Here is a 16,906-nt window from a genome sequence, read left to right as displayed (position 1 = left end):
TGGAACTAAGGTCGCGCAAGCCACATGGCACGGCCAGAAAAAAAAACTGGGCCCCCTAGGGCAGGAAACAGGTGGGCACCGCTCACCCTGTTTCCTGCACCCACAAGTACCACGTGGGCAAGAGTCCGAGGCTCCTTGGAGGGGTTGACAAAAAGTTGCCTCCTAATTCTCCACCCTGCAGCCCCCTCCCTGGTCCAGCCCTGCCCCCTTACATATGCCCCCGAATGGAGCCCAGCCTCCTCCAGGCTGTTCAGAACGCTCCCAAGCCCACCCCACCTTGCTCCATGACCCCACCACCAACCCCAGCCTTCAGTGCTTCCTTTCTGCAGCTCATCCCCAAGCCTGAGCTATTTTTTCCTGCCGGGAGCACCATTACGGAACTCCTCACCAAACTGACTCCATCCCCACTTTATAATCTCAGCCACCCCTTGGACCCCATCCCTTGGACCTCGCCCACATGAGCAGGGGTTCAGGCTACACGGAAGGAACACAGCAGAGAATCATGGAGTCCTTCAAGGTGTCCCCAACCCTGGTCCCTGACCGTCTGCCTTGAGTTGGCCCCCGGGACCAATTAAAACTTCACACCTGGACACATTTAAATTTGTCTGTGGCCACCGCATGAAAACTCAAATCTAAGGGCACTGAAGGGAGCTCTGCACCCAAGCGGATGAGGTTCCTCTGTCAGCGCGCACATACAATGCCCACTTGATCCTGGGCTGGAGGGAGGTCTGCGGAATGTGAAGAGTTAAAAGGGTCCCCCTTCGGGGTCGAGGTCGAGGCTAGGATGCCTGTGCCTTAGGGTGAAGAAAGAAGTGCAGAACGAGGTCCGGGGAACGAATTCCCTTAGACCGAAGTGGCCTCCAGGACGCAGAAGCGGAAGCATCCTGAGGCATCGTATTCTAGCATTAGTAGAGAGGGAAACCGGTTGGGCGACGGGGACTGCCACTGGGGACAGCGCAGAGTCCGGCGAGGCTATCAAGGCGGGGTGGGGCCACTGCGGGAGGGAGGGGCCTCGCAGGGCAGTCACAGCGCGGGGGCGACCTTTGCGCAAGGCGGGGCCGAGCCGGGCTGGGTCCCTGGCAGCTCCGCGCCCAGAGGCACCGCCGCGCAGAAACCAAGCCGGGGTCCCGGCACCGCCGCTATGGACATCCCGCCGCTGGCGGGCAAGGTCGCAGTTCTGTCGCTGGGCGCTCTCCCGTTGTCCTACGTGCTCAACCACGTCTCGGCGCTCTCGTAGTGCGTGCGGGGAGGGGCCGGGGCGGCCTCCTCGGGGGCTGCGGGGCTGGGCTGGGGTGTGGAGGGGGCGGGATGGAGGATGCGCGGGCTCCCCCGAGCCCAGCGGCCCCGCGCCGCTCCGGCCCGCGAGGACAGGGGCTGGGTCAGAAGAACCCCCCCAACCTCCGACCGGAAATCGCCTTCCAGCAGGCCCGGAGCTGTGTGGTGGAGCTGGGGGCGCTCCTGGGACGTTTGGGGCCTGGGGAGGAGGGACTTTGAGAAGCAGAGCCCCTAACAAGGCAGGGTTTTGGAGGGTTTCTGGTGTTTTCCCAGGGATGTGCCCAGCACAGGTTCCAGAGTCCCCAAGGGTCAAAGTATTGCCCCAGATAATGCCCCAGTGACCCGGCTCTTGCCACACACACGCTCTGCTGCACCACCCCTACCAGACTGTCACTCCATTGCCTGTCTCAGACCTGGGACTTTCTTCTCTTCAGAGCTGGCCCACCCTGTCCCTAGCCTCAGTTTCCCCTACATACCTCGACCTCCCCTGTCCCTATCTCCTAACCCTAGGCCTCAACCCTGTGGATCCAGCTACTGGGTACCAGGCAACCACAAGCCCCTCACACTCCCAAACCCAGTGCAACCCAAGACATGGGGTAGGGGGAGTCTTGACTGTGGAGTTGGTTCCTTGGGTACAAATTCCTGGCTCCATCCTCCTGGACCCTGAGTGAGACAGGTTGCCCCGGGAGCCTCAGTTTCTTCCCTGTGTAATGAACATAATTCTAGAGCTCATCCCATAGTTACAGTTTGGGATTACAAATTGTGTGCCAAGATGCTGGTGTGGTCTCATGTGATTACTATAATTGTCATGTTGGTTAGATGGGGCTAGGAATGGGGATCCTAGGGGTTAGAGGGGTTCAGGAGAAGGTTGGGGCCTGGAGAGAGTGTGGGGGGGAATGTGTGACCTTGGATATGTCTCCCACCCTCCCACCCTTGGCCTTGGTTTGCCAAGAGTTGGGGGCTGCCCAGAGACCTGGCTTCTGTTACCTCTGCAGCTGGTTGACTTGCCTTATCAGGTTGATGGGAACAGATCAGGGCAGGGGTGGGGTGGAGTTGATGGAAATATTTGCACTTTACCTGAGGAGTCAGGAGCTTCAGACCATGAGGTGTACAGAGCTGAGCACTAGAGACCCTCTGGCAGGTGTGGGCACTGGGACTGGCCACAGAGGGTCTTGGAGCTGTTGAATGACAGAGCAAGCAAACTGTCACACACATCAGCAAGTGACTGGATAAATCATATAGTCAGAAGTGTTGACAGATGCTCTCTCTATGCCTGGCCCAAGTCAGGCAATGATCCTTTCTGAGGAGTCAGGGAGGGCTTCCCTGGAGGAGGAGCAATGTAGATGGGCCATGAAGGATGAGTAGGAGTTTGCCAAGTGGAAAGGAGACTTTTGGAAGGAGTTTCCAGAAGAGGGAAACAGCTGGGGCAAGAGCCTGGTGCTAGGAAAGGGGAGTTTCAGGGAATGGCTTTCCTGGATGGACAGATGCTTCAGCCTCCTCACCTGGAGCTTCCTGGAGTCTGCTCTTGCCCTAGGGTGGGGCAGGACCTCAGAATGAGCCTGGCCTCCCTGACTTGGTTTTCCTCTCCACAGCCCCCTGGGGGTGGTGTGGATGAGCGCCCTGATCCTGGGTCTGCTCTTCTTGGCTATATACAGCTTGTCCCGAAGTGACATCTACTATGACCCACTCTATGCCGGTGAGTTGGTGGGAGGGTCTTAGGGAAGAGAACTGTCTGGGCAAGGGCCTCCTCCATCAGACTGGCAGCCCTTGAAGGGCCTTCATCAGACTGGAGAACCTCAGAGACTGGAGAACCCCTACTGATTGGGGAACCTCAAGGGGCCTCCCCCTTCTGACTTGGGACTCCTGAGTGCAGGGACAGTGCCTTTCCCATCAGCCTGGGGACCCCTAAAGGCAGGGACTGTGCCTCCCTCTGAGGTGGGCTGTGGGTCATGTGACTTGTGGGGTGGGGCCTGGGAGCAGGTTTGTGCAGAGGCTTTGCCCAGAAACTGGGTGGCCGGTCACCGACCTGCAGTCTCAGGCCCCGCCCACACGTGGTCTGTGCCCCGCCCACACCCTGCCCATGCCCTGCTACTCTCCCCGTAGTGTTCGCGGTCTTCTCTTTCACCTCCGTGGTGGACCTCCTTATCGCTCTCGAGGAAGATGGCTACATGGGGAGCTTCATGGCGTTCTACACCAAGGAGGTATGTAGGGAGCTGTCTGGGATGCCCGCAGCCCTACTGCCCGTCTGAGCCCTGCCCCTGCCCCTGTAGGGTGAGCCGTACCTGCGCACGGCACACGGGGTCTTCATCTGCTACTGGGATGGCACTGTTCACTACCTCCTCTACCTGGCCATGGCTGGTGCCATCCGTAAAAGGTGCGTGGGGTGGGCAGCGTGGCACCTGGACCCTGGGAAGGAGGTGGAGTCCTTAGGTGGGAGGTCCCAGGTTAGGATGAAGCCAGAAGTATCTGTAGGGGAAATCAGGAAGCCTCTCTAGGGCTCTAGACAGGAGTGGCCAGGAGAAGGATCCAGGGAACATCACAGGTGTCAGTGATGGTCGGTTCTCTTCTCTACCACCCTGTGCCTGGGCAGACACTACTGTCCTTGGACAGAGCATCTGACTGTTCATTCCCTCATTCAACTTCCTGTTGTCCCTTCTGTTCTGGGTGACACTGAAGGGATCCAGAGCTGGGGATCCCAGATTGGTCTCTGGACCCTGTCGGGGGCTCTGAGACTGGGGGACAGGGATCTACTGGTCACCCCTCCATCCCCTGCCCAGGAAGAGGTACCGGAACCTTGCACTCTACTGGCTGGGATCCTTCGTCATGAGCATCCTGGTGTTCCTTCCAGGAAACATCCTTGGTAAGGACTTGGCTCTGAGGAGTCGTGTCTCCCTGGGCTGGGTCACTGCCCTGTGTCTGGAAGTTCCCAGTGGATCCTGCATACCCTCTCCAATGTCTGCAGAGGGCAACCTCCTCCCCACCACATGCCTCTCCATTCAGAGCCTAAGCCAGCAGCCTTTCCCCACCTCCCCCCCATTTTCCTCTTGGAGGAGTGGAAGCACATTCCATTTCCTCCCCAGCTAGCTGGTTCCTGACCCCAGGGGCTTGGCCCAGAATGCTCTTGACACAAGAAGGGAATTTTAAGGTGGATCCAGAGGGCAGAGTGAAACCTTTGTAGGTAGGTCTTAGGAGGCGGAGCAGAGAAGGCAACCAGGGATGTGGGGATGGCTGTGCAAGAGGAATATCCAGGGTGTTTCTAGGGGGAGCAAAGAACAGCTGAAGTGTAAGAGCCATGTCCAGAAGGTAAATTGAGGCAGGCCAGGCTGAGGAGCATGGACATCATCTTATGGGCACTCGGGAGTCAGACGTGTTAGGGCTGAGCTAGGATGGCATTTGTGAATCACAACTTCCAGCCAGGTGCTCTGACATGGCCCAGCTAAAGGGTCCGGCCGGGCCTGGGGGATCCTCACTGCGTGACACCCTGTCTCTCCTACCATGGCAGGCAAATACAACTCAGAGATCAGGCCTTCCTTTTTCCTCACCATCCCCTACTTGCTGGTCCCCTGCTGGGCTGGCTTGAGGGTCTTCAACCAGACCCAGGCACCAAGCTGCTGCACTCCCAACATGGTGAGTCCCTTGCCCCTAGATAGGCCTTGTGCCAAATGCCTGAATGTCCCCCATTTGAGTTGCTTCTGGTCAAAGACGTTATCTCCTTGGAAAGATCTCCTTGGTAATTAGGGAAGAAGGGATGAGCCTTCATTGAGTGCCTGTTGGATACCAGACTTCTCATGCTGTTTCTCATGGGGCAGGTGGAGGAGGAACAAAGAAAGGGCCTTCTGCGGCGCCCAGTTGACCTGGCCCTCATCATCTACCTCATCTTTGCTGCGTTCTTCACCCTCTTTCGGGGCCTGGTGAGTCTGCACTGGCCAGCCTACCTGCCTCCAACTCCCCGTCCCCAGCCCATCCCTCACTCCTTTATCTTCATTATCCAGTGCAAAAAGGCCACTGCTCTCCCATCTGATCATCCAGGGAAGTTCATCGAGTCTGACCTGAGTGTTCCATCACAAAGCCCCATTCCCTGTAGCCTTCTCCCCAGCTCAAATATCTGTGGATTCTCAGCCAGAGGAGAGAACCAAAGCTGGGGCAGGCCAGAGCCAGGGGTACGGGCCTCTCCTGGGAGGCTGGGGAAGGCTTCCTCTGGGAGGGATATTTGAGGCTGTTGGTTTGTCTGTGGGCCCCAGGTGGTGCTTGACTGCCCCATGGATGCTTGCTTCGTCTACATCTATCAGTATGAGCCATACCTGAGGGACCCCGTGGCCTATCCGAAGGTGCAGGTGAGAGGGCAGATGGGAGGAGAGGGCCACGGTCCTGCCGTGGTTAGGGATCTACTGGGCCCCTTTGAAGCAGGTGCCAACAACACAAGTCAGACTGGTGGAAGCGCAAATGGAATTTATTGTCCTACCAAAAAAGTAGAGACATTCTCTTCAGGTATGGCTGGATCCAGGAGCTCAAGGATAGCTCTGTCTCTAGACTGTGTTTTCTTTACATGTGCTCCACTCCCAGGTAGTGCCTTTGTGGTATGGCAGAGACAGCCTTGGGTAGCTCTAGGCTTCCATTCTTTCTACTTAGCCACCACAGAGGAGTGTGAGCCCTTAATTCCTCAGCTTAATATAAGTCTCAGGCAGGCTCTGATTGGCCAAGTTTAAATCACATGCTCATAGCTGATTATTATGGTGTTCTGATTGGCCAGGCCAGGGTCACATGCTATTTCTGGAGTAAGGTGGGTGGGCTCAGTGTGTGGGAGTGGGATGGGTGGGGAAACCCAAGTGAAATAAAGGAGCAATTTGCACAGGGTAGGATGTGCAGAGAGCCCCTGTCTTGGGGGGGGTCTGAGGCTGGCCAGATTCTCCTTGGGTCCACCACCTGAGGGGTATCAGGAGACTCAACTGGGGCAGCCGCTCAATCCATCAGCTGTGTGTCCCCCAGATGCTGGTGAATATGTTCTACGTGCTGCCCTTCTATGGCCTGGCCATCTATGCCCTCATCTTTCCTGGCTGCTCCTGGCTGCCTGACTGGACCTTGGTATTTGCTGGAGCCATTGGCCAGGTGAGGTGGGGTGGAATGGGGTGGGGTGGGCCAGTGTGTAGGGAAGAAAGTTTCTGCCTGCTCATCAATTGCTTTTGTGCTCACCCTGAGCAGGGTGATACTAGGCCCCTGACAGGCTCCACCCCCAGCTCAGTACCCCAGGATTCCCTAGTGTGGGGGAGAAAGAGCCAGACACAGGCACCCCAAACCCCATGAGGTTAGAACTGAATAGAGGGAGGTAGAGAGTCTGAGAGGGATTCCAGAGGGGACAGATTTCTTAGAAAAGGGGGCATAGGCTTTTTTTTTTTCTCTATTGTACTTTACTATTTATTTTTTACTTTGTTGCAGCATGATTGTATATTCAAAGTACAATAAAAGAAAATACTCATTGTCTATTTCTCTTCTGGATATTATTATCATTGTTATTATTATTAGTTGTTTCATTAACGATGACTGTCAAAAGTAATTTTGTTGTACAGAAGAGTGCTATAAAAATCTGAGCCATCTATCAAAATTGCTAAGAACGTCTCATTTCCATCCAGCTCTTTAAAGGCAGAAGAACTACTCTTAACTTGGTTTCTTTGTTCTATTTTGCTTTGGAAGCTGTGTTCTGAGTCCGAAGGCTCTGATTACCGACGTTCAAAGTCAAGCTTTGGAGATATTTTTGCTATTTCAAAAGCTTTCTCATGCATAGGCTTTAAAAATTCTTACACACAACATTTGCCTCTTTATTCCATCTGTAATTTATTTTTTTATGTGACGTGAAGGAAGAATCTGAAAATTATATGTTTCTCCTTATGATACTCAATGATACTCAGTATCCGAGGTATTAAAGAAGTTGGACGTATCTAACTTGACAAGTTCAAGAAATTGGAAACCTTATTTCAGGAGGAGGGAAATCTTCTAACATTGTAAACCAGAAGGACTGGATTGATCTTGCTGAGCCCCCGCTATCATCCTACTCTCTGTTTTTATTTTGTGTATTACTATCTAATTATAAAGGGTTATTATTAAGGGAGAATAGTCATTCAAGCATATTCAAGGCTTTGTGTAGAAAATTTCTTTACTCCTTTTAAACATAGATTTTACTTTTTGCATAGTTTTAGGTAGCAAGCCAGTTAGGACTGTTCAGAATTTCTGAAGCAAAGAAAATTGCCATGAAGGAATGTTTTGGGTTTCATGAGGTTTCTGAACTCTAAACCCCTATACAGAAAAAAGGGTTTGGCTGGGCTTCCCTGGTGGCGCAGCGGTTGAGAGTCCGCCTGCCGATGCAGGGAACACGGGTTCGTGCCCCGGTCCGGGAAGATCCCACATGCCGCGGAGCGGCTGGGCCTGTGAGCCATGGCCGCTGAGCCTGCGCGTCTGGAGCCTGTGCTCCGCAACGGGAGAGGCCACAACAGTGAGAGGCCGGCGTACCGCAAAAAAAAAAAAAAAAAAAAAAAAAAAAAAAGGGCTTGGCTAACACTGTGCTAAGAGAGTTGACCAAACTTCAATTTGACTTCCACTTGAACTAGGTTGTAGTTTGTGTCCATAAAGATGACCCCAGCCCTCATGCTGAGACTTTGCTCAAGAAAATGTGATCCTGCCAAACCACAAAATGTACATTGTCTAACCCACCGTGCCAAACCATTTTCAGTAATTTTTCTACTTACCCCTTTTGTAATTTTCCATTTCTTTTTTTTTCAAATAAATGTTTCTTTTTTTTTTTTTTTGAGCTCTGGAAAGATATTACTTTTTTTTTTGAATTTTATTTTATTTATTTTTTTATACAGTAAGTTCTTATTAGTTATCCATTTTGTACATATTAGTGTATAAATGTCAATCCCAATCTCCCAATTCATCACACACACCCCCGGGGGCATAGGCTTTGATGTATGGGTATGAGTTCTTCAGGCAGGGAAGGGCATTCCAGGAATGGTAACAGCATAAGGATATGCACAGAGGGGGACAGTGATTTAGAGTCCCATAATGTGGGTAAAGGCAGAGACAAGATAAATTGACAGTTAGGTGCTAAGGGCTTTGAACTCTGGGCTTGGGGGCTTGTGCTGAGAACAATGGGGAGCTGTAGAAGGTGTCTGAGCAGTGGAGGGCCCAGTCAGAGCTGGGGGCATGTTTCTGGGTTTCTGATGGGAAGTGATAAAGGCTGGGTCCTGGCCAGGGCAGTGGGACCAGGGGGACATCCATTAGATATATTATTATTTTATCGATTAGGGGTAGAATTGAGAGGATTTGTATCGAGGCTGCCTGGGGTGGGGAAGACCGGGAGCTGGACTCAGGGCAGAGAAATAGGGTTCAGGGTCCAGCAGACCCTGAAGATCGTTCTAGTTAGGCAGCTGGGGAGAGGCTTACAGATAGATGGACGAGGATAGACAGGACATGTGGGGACAGGGATATTTAGAGACAGATGGATTGAAGAGGGGAGACAGGTAGGTCAGCAGAGCCAGTGAGATAGAGAAGGGGATATTTTGAGCTCCCCAGGGTGGGATGCTGGTGACGCTGGGGCTTGTTCTCTCCTGGTCTGTGACATCCATCCTCCCTTTTTGGCCACCAGGCACAGTTCTCACACATGGGTGCTTCCATGCACCTGCGCACGCCCTTCACCTACCGTCTGCCTGAGGATGCCTGGGCCAGCTTCTTCGTGTGCAACCTACTGTATGCTCTGGGGCCTCACTTGCTGGCCTACCGCTGCCTGTGGAGCCCTGCCTTCTTCCTACGCCCGCTTCCTGGCCCCCCAGCCCACCATGAGAAGCAGCACTGAGGGGGCTGTGGGACTCCCCAAGATCCTGTTTACATACCCAGCTGGCCCTGCCCCTGGAAGGGGGGGTTGGGTTTTTTAGAGGCAGGAGGTGTGTCTCTGGGTGCCTTCGGTCCTGGCTATGGTGATTTCAGGGTGGGATGGGGGGGGCCCAAGGTCCAGGTGTTCCATCAGAGAAGGCCATGGCCATGCTCAGCTGTCACCTCACCCAAACTCCACACTGGCACCCTCCCGGAATTTATCCATCATCTCCCCATGGATCCTTTCAGTAAAATTCCTTTTGATGCATAAAATGTTGCTCTGAGTGTTTCAGGGGGCAGGGGCAAGGGACCCTCTCCTCCGAACCCACGAGGGCCCACTCATCACTGCCAGCATAGTCATCAGGAGCGGGAGGTGCCGGACAGCAGAAGTCTACCTCTGGTTGGTGTACCCAGCCCCATCTTCCAGGTAGGGAAAACTGAGGCTCAAAGAGGACCAGAGACCTGCCTGAGGGCACAATCAGGAGAGAAGGGTCCAAAGTCTAAGCTCCACCAATAAATTATAATAACTAACAGTGTGGCACAGTTATTAAGCACCTACCATATACCAGGCCAATGGCTAACCTCACATGCTACATGCTGGATCTCACCGCATATTCCAGATGGGGAAACTGAGCCTGCAGGAGGTGAATGTCCTGGTCCCAAGTCACGCCTCCTGGATGCAGCTGAGTTAGGCAACGAGCCCCAGCCCCTTCAACCACAGACCCCATAAACCTGCCTCTGCTGTCTGACGGGCTTATATTTGGGGGAAACAAGCTGGGGAGGCAGCCAAGAAGCTGGGAGAAGGGCTCATTGCCTCCTGGTTTGATTTTTGAACTTGAGTGCAGGTTCAGGTTCAGGGGTAACTCCTGCCCAGACCACTCTGGGTCAGGGGGTTGATCCCCCTGCTCCCTGCCCTTACCAACACTTATTAGGCACCTATGTCTAGCCATTAGATCTTCACAAAAGACCCAGCACTCCATATCTCAGATGTGGAAACTGAGGCATAGAGTGAGGGGCAGAGTCCCTCTGCAGAGTGTATGATTGTTGTAGGGCCCGCATCCCGCAGAGTGAGCACCCTTTGGCTGCTGGGGCCCAGGACCCTTTGATGGTCACCCAGTGACAGATGGGAAAACTGAGGCGTGCAAGCCAAGCCCCTTTCCCAGGTTACTCAGCTCCCCTGCCCACGCAGGGCATCATCAGGCTCCCCCCTCCTCCATTTTAAAGAGCGTTAAACTGAGACCCAGAAAGTTTCCTCCGGTGGCCCAAAGTCAGCCAGCAGGGAGGCTGGTACCTGGCTCTGAACTCACTGTTCAGGGCAGTCCTTCCTCCGTCTGTGCCCATCATCACCTCTCCCCCAGCAGGCGCCACCACGTCCCCTTTAACGCCCCCCCCCCGTCCACCTCCCTCCTCCCCTTGCAGGCAGACGCCGGGATTGCGCCGCCTGCAGGGACCTGCCCAGTCCTTCCTGCGTGTGCAGGGAGCGCAGTCCCGGCACATAGGGGCCGCTGGTCGGGGGCCGCACCGGCAGAATGGTGAGTGGGGCTGTGGGTTCGGTAGGTCCTTCTCTGGGATTCTGTCTCTGTGTCTCTGATCTACCTCCCTCAGTGTTTCTCTCTTCAGTCCCTCTCTCCTCATCTCTCCCATCTCTCTGTCTCTCACCTGTATCTCTTTCCCTCCCACTCTCTCCCTCTCTGCTTCTCCTTCTCTTATTCTATGTCTCTCCCTACTTTTCTCTCCCTTTTTTGGGGGGGTCCCTTTACTCTCCCTCTCTCTGAGTCTCTCTGTCTTTCCCTACCCCCCCATCTCCCTCTATCTTTGTGTCTCTTTCCCTGTTGCTCTCTCTCCTTTCTCTCTTTCAGTCTCTGTCTCTCCCTCTCTATCTCTGTCTCTCTCCATCTTTCCTTACTCTTCTCCGAGTCTCCCTCTGGCACTCTCTTCTCTCTCTCCCTTTGTATCTCTGTCCCTCTCCATCTTTCCTTCCTCTGTCTGTGACACTTTCCTTCTGTCTCCATCTCTCCCTGCCCTTCTCTCTGTCTCAGTCTCTTTCCCCGTTCTCGCCTTCTTTCTGTGTGTCTCCCCCTCTCTGCCTCTACCACCCCCACCTGCACGGGTTTGCTGCAGTCTCCTGGCGCACTGATAACCTTGCTGCTGCCGCTGCTCCAGCCCCTCCTCCCTCCTCCCTCCTCCCTCCTCCCCAATCCTTGGCCTGGGCCAGAAAAGAAAGAGAGAAAGGTGCGGAGTTCCGAGGCTCTGGCGTTGGGGTCAGGGGGTCAGGTGGTTTGCCCGTGCAGAACTAAGGGAGAGTGAGTCCAGGGGCGTGCGCTTTGCCCAAGGGCAAGTGTGTGAGATCCTGGGAGAGTGGGAGGGTCTGTGGGTGGGAGGGTCTGCTAGCCTTCTCCTTGGGGGAATCCTCTGGGATCCTGGCTGGGCTGGGGACCTGGGCATGTAAGAAGTCCTCGCCGCGGGAAAGGAAGGCCAGGGAGTTAGTCTTCTGAAAGACAAAGGCCAGGAGGCTGCACTGAGCGCACTGTGCCCCCAGGTGTGTGCTCCGGCGGCGGCCCTCGGTCGCGGGGCGCTCTGGGCAGCTGCATGGGGAGTCCTGCTGCTCACCGGCGCCGCGGAAGCGGAGCACGGCCGGAAGAAGGTCGTGCACGTGCTGGGTGAGTCAGGGCCGTGGAAGCTGATCTTGCCCCGCAGAAGCCGTGGCCAAGTAGGATCACCAGGGTGCATGGAGCGGGGAGGACGGAGGGTGCTGGGCGGTCCTGATGGCCACAGTCCCCGCCCCCTCCCTAGTCCCCTTACGGAGCCCCTTTACCCTTCTGATCTCCTGATCCGCACCCAAGTTTTCTTCCCACATCCCTTTCCCTGGGTCCCCCTCCCCAGGTTCCCCTGCCCCGCCCCTAGAACCTCTTCTTAACCCTCTTTGGTTGCCCATAGAAGGGGAGTCGGGCTCGGTGGTGGTGCAGACAGCGCCGGGACAGGTGGTCAGCCACCGGGGTGGCACCATCGTCTTGCCCTGCCGCTACCACTACGAGGCAGCCGCCCACGGCCACGACAGCGTCCGCCTCAAGTGGACCAAGGTGGTGGACCCGCTGGCCTTTGCCGATGTCTTCGTGGCACTGGGTGCCCAGCACCGGGCCTTCGGCAGCTACCGCGGGCGGGCTGAGCTGCAGGGCGATGGGCCCGGGGATGCCTCCCTGGTTCTCCGAAACGTCACGCTGCAGGATTATGGGCGCTATGAGTGCGAGGTCACCAACGAGCTGGAGGATGACACTGGCATGGTCAAGCTGGACCTGGAAGGTGACTAGCCTGTGGGCAGGATGAGGCTCATTTCTAAGGGAGAAAAGAGGAGGGTATTGCAAAGGACAGAAATCAAATCAAGTTGGCCTGAAGGAATTCAGCGGCTTGGTGGGGTAGGATAATGGTTCTGATCTGGGATGATTTTGCTACCTGGGGATATTGGCAAGATCTAGAAGTAGGTTGTGGTGATATAGTGGGTAGAGACCAGGGATGCTGTAAACAGCCCACAACACACAGGACAGTCTCCCCACAGCAAAGAATAATCCAGTCCAAAATGTCAATAGTGAAGACGCCGGGAAACCCTTTGGTAGGATCCAGGCACAGTGAGATCCAGGCATTCACATCATGTCAGAAATCCTTCCTTCAGCTCTGTTTCCCTGGGTGGGCTCTCCTTGGACAAGTTTCCCCTGATGGAACCAAAAAGTAGTGCCAGGCTTCCACCCTCCCAGCTTGGCAATTGATTTCCTAGGAGTGCTAGCTAGAGCTCCAGAGTTGTCCTTCATTGGCCCAGCTTGAGTCATTTGCCTATCCATGGGCCAATCACTGTGCCTGGGAGATGGGATGCTCTGATTGGCTGACTGTGGAGCTGGGAAGTAGGGTTTCTCTCTGAAGAATTCCCTCCCATGTGGTTTGCCTTCTTCACTCCACCTCAGAAGATGCTAGAGAGATTTCAGAGCCCTCACTGCTGAACTTCCCAACAATAGCGAAAAACAACAACAATAACTGAAGCAGCTCTCCTTTATTGGGTGTTTTCTATGTGCCAGGAGCTTGACTGAAGAGCTCTCTGAGCTTTCATTTAATTTTCCCCAAAACCCTGAGGGAGATGGTATTACTCACAGAGGGGCAACTGGCTCAGAGAGGTTAGAGCCTTGACCAGGGCACATACCAGTGAGCGGCAGAGCCAGGACTGGAACTCTAGTCTGTCAGGCTCCAGCTCTTCTCTCCGGCTGCTGTTTGATCCTTCCTGCATCTGCTGAGAGAAGCATCTGCACCTGCACCCCCAAGGTCCAGCCCACAAACACAGACACACAGAACGCTAGTGAGCGGAGACGACTGTGATTCTGATAAGGGACGAGTTATAAGAACTGAAGGTAGAAGGGAAACCAATGGGAATTGTCCTGGACAATGCTGGAGATCAAAGAGGTCTTTGCCCCGGGTCAAACTTTCGTGGGCTCCCAGTGTGAGGGAGTCAGTTTTGTGGGCTCAGGATTTGACAAGAAGGAAGGTCCCAATGCTGGAAGAATGTCAGAAGCACGTAGAACTGAATGGAGGAGGGTTGTGGGAGCTGGGTTTTGAAGGATGCGTAGTAGTTCGACAGGTGGAAAGAACATGAACAAAGGTCTCCAGTGGTGGAAAGGAGGTGGACATGATTAAGTATGTCAAGGGGGAGGGTCAAGTGAATCGTAAGCTTAAGGCACAGCGAGTATGAGGGGTGTGAACTGGGGAAAGGCATGGTCAGCTCTGAGGCCATAGTGAGGGATGGCCTGAAAGGTCTAGGTTGAAGAGTCACACGGCACCACAGATGTCAGGTAGGTGGGTGAGAGTTGGGGGGTCCGAGCTGACCCTCGTGTATCCTCTCAGGCGTAGTCTTCCCTTACCACCCGCGTGGAGGCCGCTACAAGCTGACCTTCACGGAGGCGCAACGGGCGTGCGCTGAACAGGACGGCATCTTGGCGTCGGCTGAGCAGCTGCACGCGGCCTGGCGCGACGGCCTGGACTGGTGCAACGCGGGTTGGCTGCGCGACGGCTCGGTGCAGTACCCGGTGAGCCAGCCCCGGGAGCCCTGCGGCGGCCTGGGCGGGGCCGGGAGCGCCGGGGCTGGCGGCGGAGCCTCGGGGGGTGTGCGCAACTACGGCTACCGCCAGAACGCCGAGGAACTCTACGACGCCTTCTGCTTCACATCCAACCTCCCGGGTGCGTAGGCTCCACCCCTGGGAGGATGGTCCTGCCCTCCGCTGGCCCGGGCCCCGCCCCGCGTATGAGACCCCACCCACACACAGGTACCCCTCCCTCTCAGAGTCTTTACCACTCCGCCCAGGTCTCCCTCCCTGTCCTTCCTCTCCACACCCGCCCTCGGGGGTCCGAACCAGGAGATCCCTTCCCTAGTACTGCCTAGGCACGGCAATCAAACATCGCCTGGCACCAGCACTGCTCTAGCCGAGGCTGTGGTCCCGGGCTTCAGGGGAGGGGGTGTATCTGAGCCCTGAGGCTGAGGTCCTAGGCTGCAAGCGGGGGGGTGTCCTGAATCCCGAGGAAGCCGGGTCCCAAGAGCGGCCCTAACCACTCCTCCCCACCCCCCTGCAGGCCGCGTGTTCTTCCTGAAGCCGCTGCGGCCCGTGCCCTTCGCGGGAGCAGCGCGCGCCTGCGCGGCGCGCGGAGCGGCCGTGGCCAAGGTGGGGCAGTTGTTCGCTGCGTGGAAGCTGCAGCTGCTGGACCGCTGCACCGCAGGCTGGCTGGCGGACGGGAGCGCACGCTACCCCATCGTGAACCCGCGCGCGCGCTGCGGCGGCCGCCGGCCAGGTGTGCGCAGCCTCGGCTTTCCTGACGCCACGCGCCGCCTCTTCGGCGTCTATTGCTACCGCGCGCCTGGTGCACCGGACCCCGCACCTGGTGGCTGGGGCTGGGGCTGGGCCGGAGGCGGCGGGTGGGCTGGAGGTGCGCGAGACCCCGCCGCCTGGACACCGCTGCGCGTCTAGGCCCGGGCCGTGGACTACTGGGGCGCTTGGCGGCTGGCCGAGTGCCCTACGGCCACTTGGAGATGGACCACACCCCTGGAGACTGGCCATGCACCCTGCGGTGCCCTGCAAGTTGACCAGGCCTCCTGCGGTCCTTAAACCCTGGCCACACCCTCTGAGGTCCCCAGAGTCTGGCCAGTCCCGGAAGCCAAGTCCCCTGGAGTCCCCTGGAAATCGACCAAGCCCCGCCTCTCCTGGACAGTGGATTCCTCTCCTCTCCCAACTTTCTCCAGGAGACAGGGCACACCCTCTGAGAACCACTGGAGACCAACAGAACCCGAGGTCTCCTGAACACTGGAAACGTCTCGCGAGGTCTTCTGGAACTACCCCCAAGGTCGCCTGGAGGCTGGACCCCCGGGATTATCAGGAGACTGGGCACACGTCCTATGCATCTCCCTGGATACTGAAGACTGGTCCCCTAAGGTCACCGGGACACTGAACCCTCCTCCCTATCACCTGTAGAGAAACCAGAAACCTCAGAGTTCGTCAGTTGACCATGCCACCATGGTCACATGAAGACTGTGGGCTCCTGTCCTCTCCTCTAGGGTGACCTGGAGATTGGTTACTCCCATTCTCCCCCCTTCTCCCACGAGTCCCCCAGTTTCCATAGTAACAGGTCGTGTCCCCAGGTCACTGTGGAGAACAGCTCCACCCCTCCAGTTTCAGGGGACACCACCCTTGTCTGTCACTGTTAAGACAGATTGACACGCCCCAGCTGGCTCGCATTACTGGCAGCCGTGGCCCATCCCTTAGGTATCTGAGGGAGCAAATTCGTCTTCACCTGACGGCCCCTTTCCTGGCTGTCGCCTAAGAGACCATCTCCCAGGCCCAGAGACCCATAAAATCTATGTCATTCACTACAGAGAGAAGCTGCCCCACTTCCCATTGTTACCAAGGCGACCAGCCCAGCTTCTACCTGTCACCTAGAGTCACACAGCCCTTCCTTCATCAGTCACACCCATGGAGTTAGTACCTCCCTCCTCCAGCTGTAACCATGGACACCGCACGTTTACCATCTCACCCACATTCACCCCAGAGACCTACAACTTCACTCCCACTGTCCTCACCCTGACCAACAGCCATGGAGACCACCCCCTCCCCTAACTGTCCTGAGAGTGACCCAACATTCGGTTCTCCAGCTCTCACCATGGAAACAGGCTGCTCCTTTCCGCGGGGTGCCCCAGCTCCTTGCTACCCTCCAAGCTCCGCCCCCAAGCGGTTTGGACCCACCCCTCCGCCCCCGGCAGCTGTTGCCATGGAGACCACACTCCGGTGTCTGAGGTAACAGAACACCTGTCCCCCTAGGCTTTCCCTTGTCGGTAGGGCCCGCCCCTCCAAACTGTCACCATAGAGACTGTCAACGTCGTCCCCAGGACAACTGACTTCCCAGTTCTCAGGAACTTCTTACCATGGGCCCGAACTGTGTGCCCCATAGGGCTTAATGGCTGCCCCTTCACCAGATGGGCCCAGCTCCAGGCAGCATCTCAGACCCAGGTGGACTTCTGGAGCTGCTGGATATCCTCCGTTTGCACGCTAACTATATCCCAGACAACAGCTGTTCACGAGACACCCTTGCAGCACCCAGATGAACAAACTGAGGCTCTGGCGTGCCCCTACCCTTTGTGCTATGCAAGCAGTAGGCTCCCGCTTCCTCTCTGAGACCACACCCCCATTCTCACTGAGTTCCTCTCTCCTTTTCTAACCTCCCTCCCCCCACATTTTCCTTCTTAGAGGTC

At 56.0% G+C, this 16,906-nt stretch overlaps 2 protein-coding genes across 2 annotated transcripts; both read left to right on the top strand.

Moving 5' to 3' along the window:
• Window positions 1-1,037: 1,037 nt before the first annotated feature.
• Window positions 1,038-9,118, top strand: TM6SF2 (transmembrane 6 superfamily member 2; the record flags this gene model as incomplete). Its single annotated transcript, XM_079917220.1, has 10 exons — window positions 1,038-1,236; window positions 2,868-2,971; window positions 3,379-3,476; window positions 3,546-3,649; window positions 4,053-4,135; window positions 4,778-4,902; window positions 5,085-5,186; window positions 5,517-5,609; window positions 6,262-6,381; window positions 8,912-9,118. The coding sequence occupies exons 1-10, from the start codon at window positions 1,142-1,144 to the stop codon at window positions 9,116-9,118; spliced, it is 1,131 nt and encodes a 376-aa protein (XP_079773346.1). The 5' UTR covers window positions 1,038-1,141.
• Window positions 9,119-10,664: 1,546 nt separating this feature from the next.
• On the top strand, window positions 10,665-15,131 carry HAPLN4 (hyaluronan and proteoglycan link protein 4; the record flags this gene model as incomplete). Its single annotated transcript, XM_079918697.1, has 5 exons — window positions 10,665-10,688; window positions 11,675-11,795; window positions 12,073-12,435; window positions 14,017-14,349; window positions 14,740-15,131. 5 exons carry the CDS (start codon window positions 10,665-10,667, stop codon window positions 15,129-15,131), a joined length of 1,233 nt encoding a protein of 410 aa, XP_079774823.1.
• Between the last annotated feature and the right edge of the window lie 1,775 nt (window positions 15,132-16,906).

The sequence above is a fragment of the Stenella coeruleoalba genome (assembly GCF_951394435.1).
Source record: "Stenella coeruleoalba genome assembly, chromosome: 3".
In the NCBI taxonomy this organism is placed as follows: Eukaryota; Metazoa; Chordata; class Mammalia; order Artiodactyla; family Delphinidae; genus Stenella; species Stenella coeruleoalba.
The sequence above is the reverse complement of the archived record's forward strand: the minus strand, read 5'-3'. Positions and strand labels throughout refer to the sequence as shown.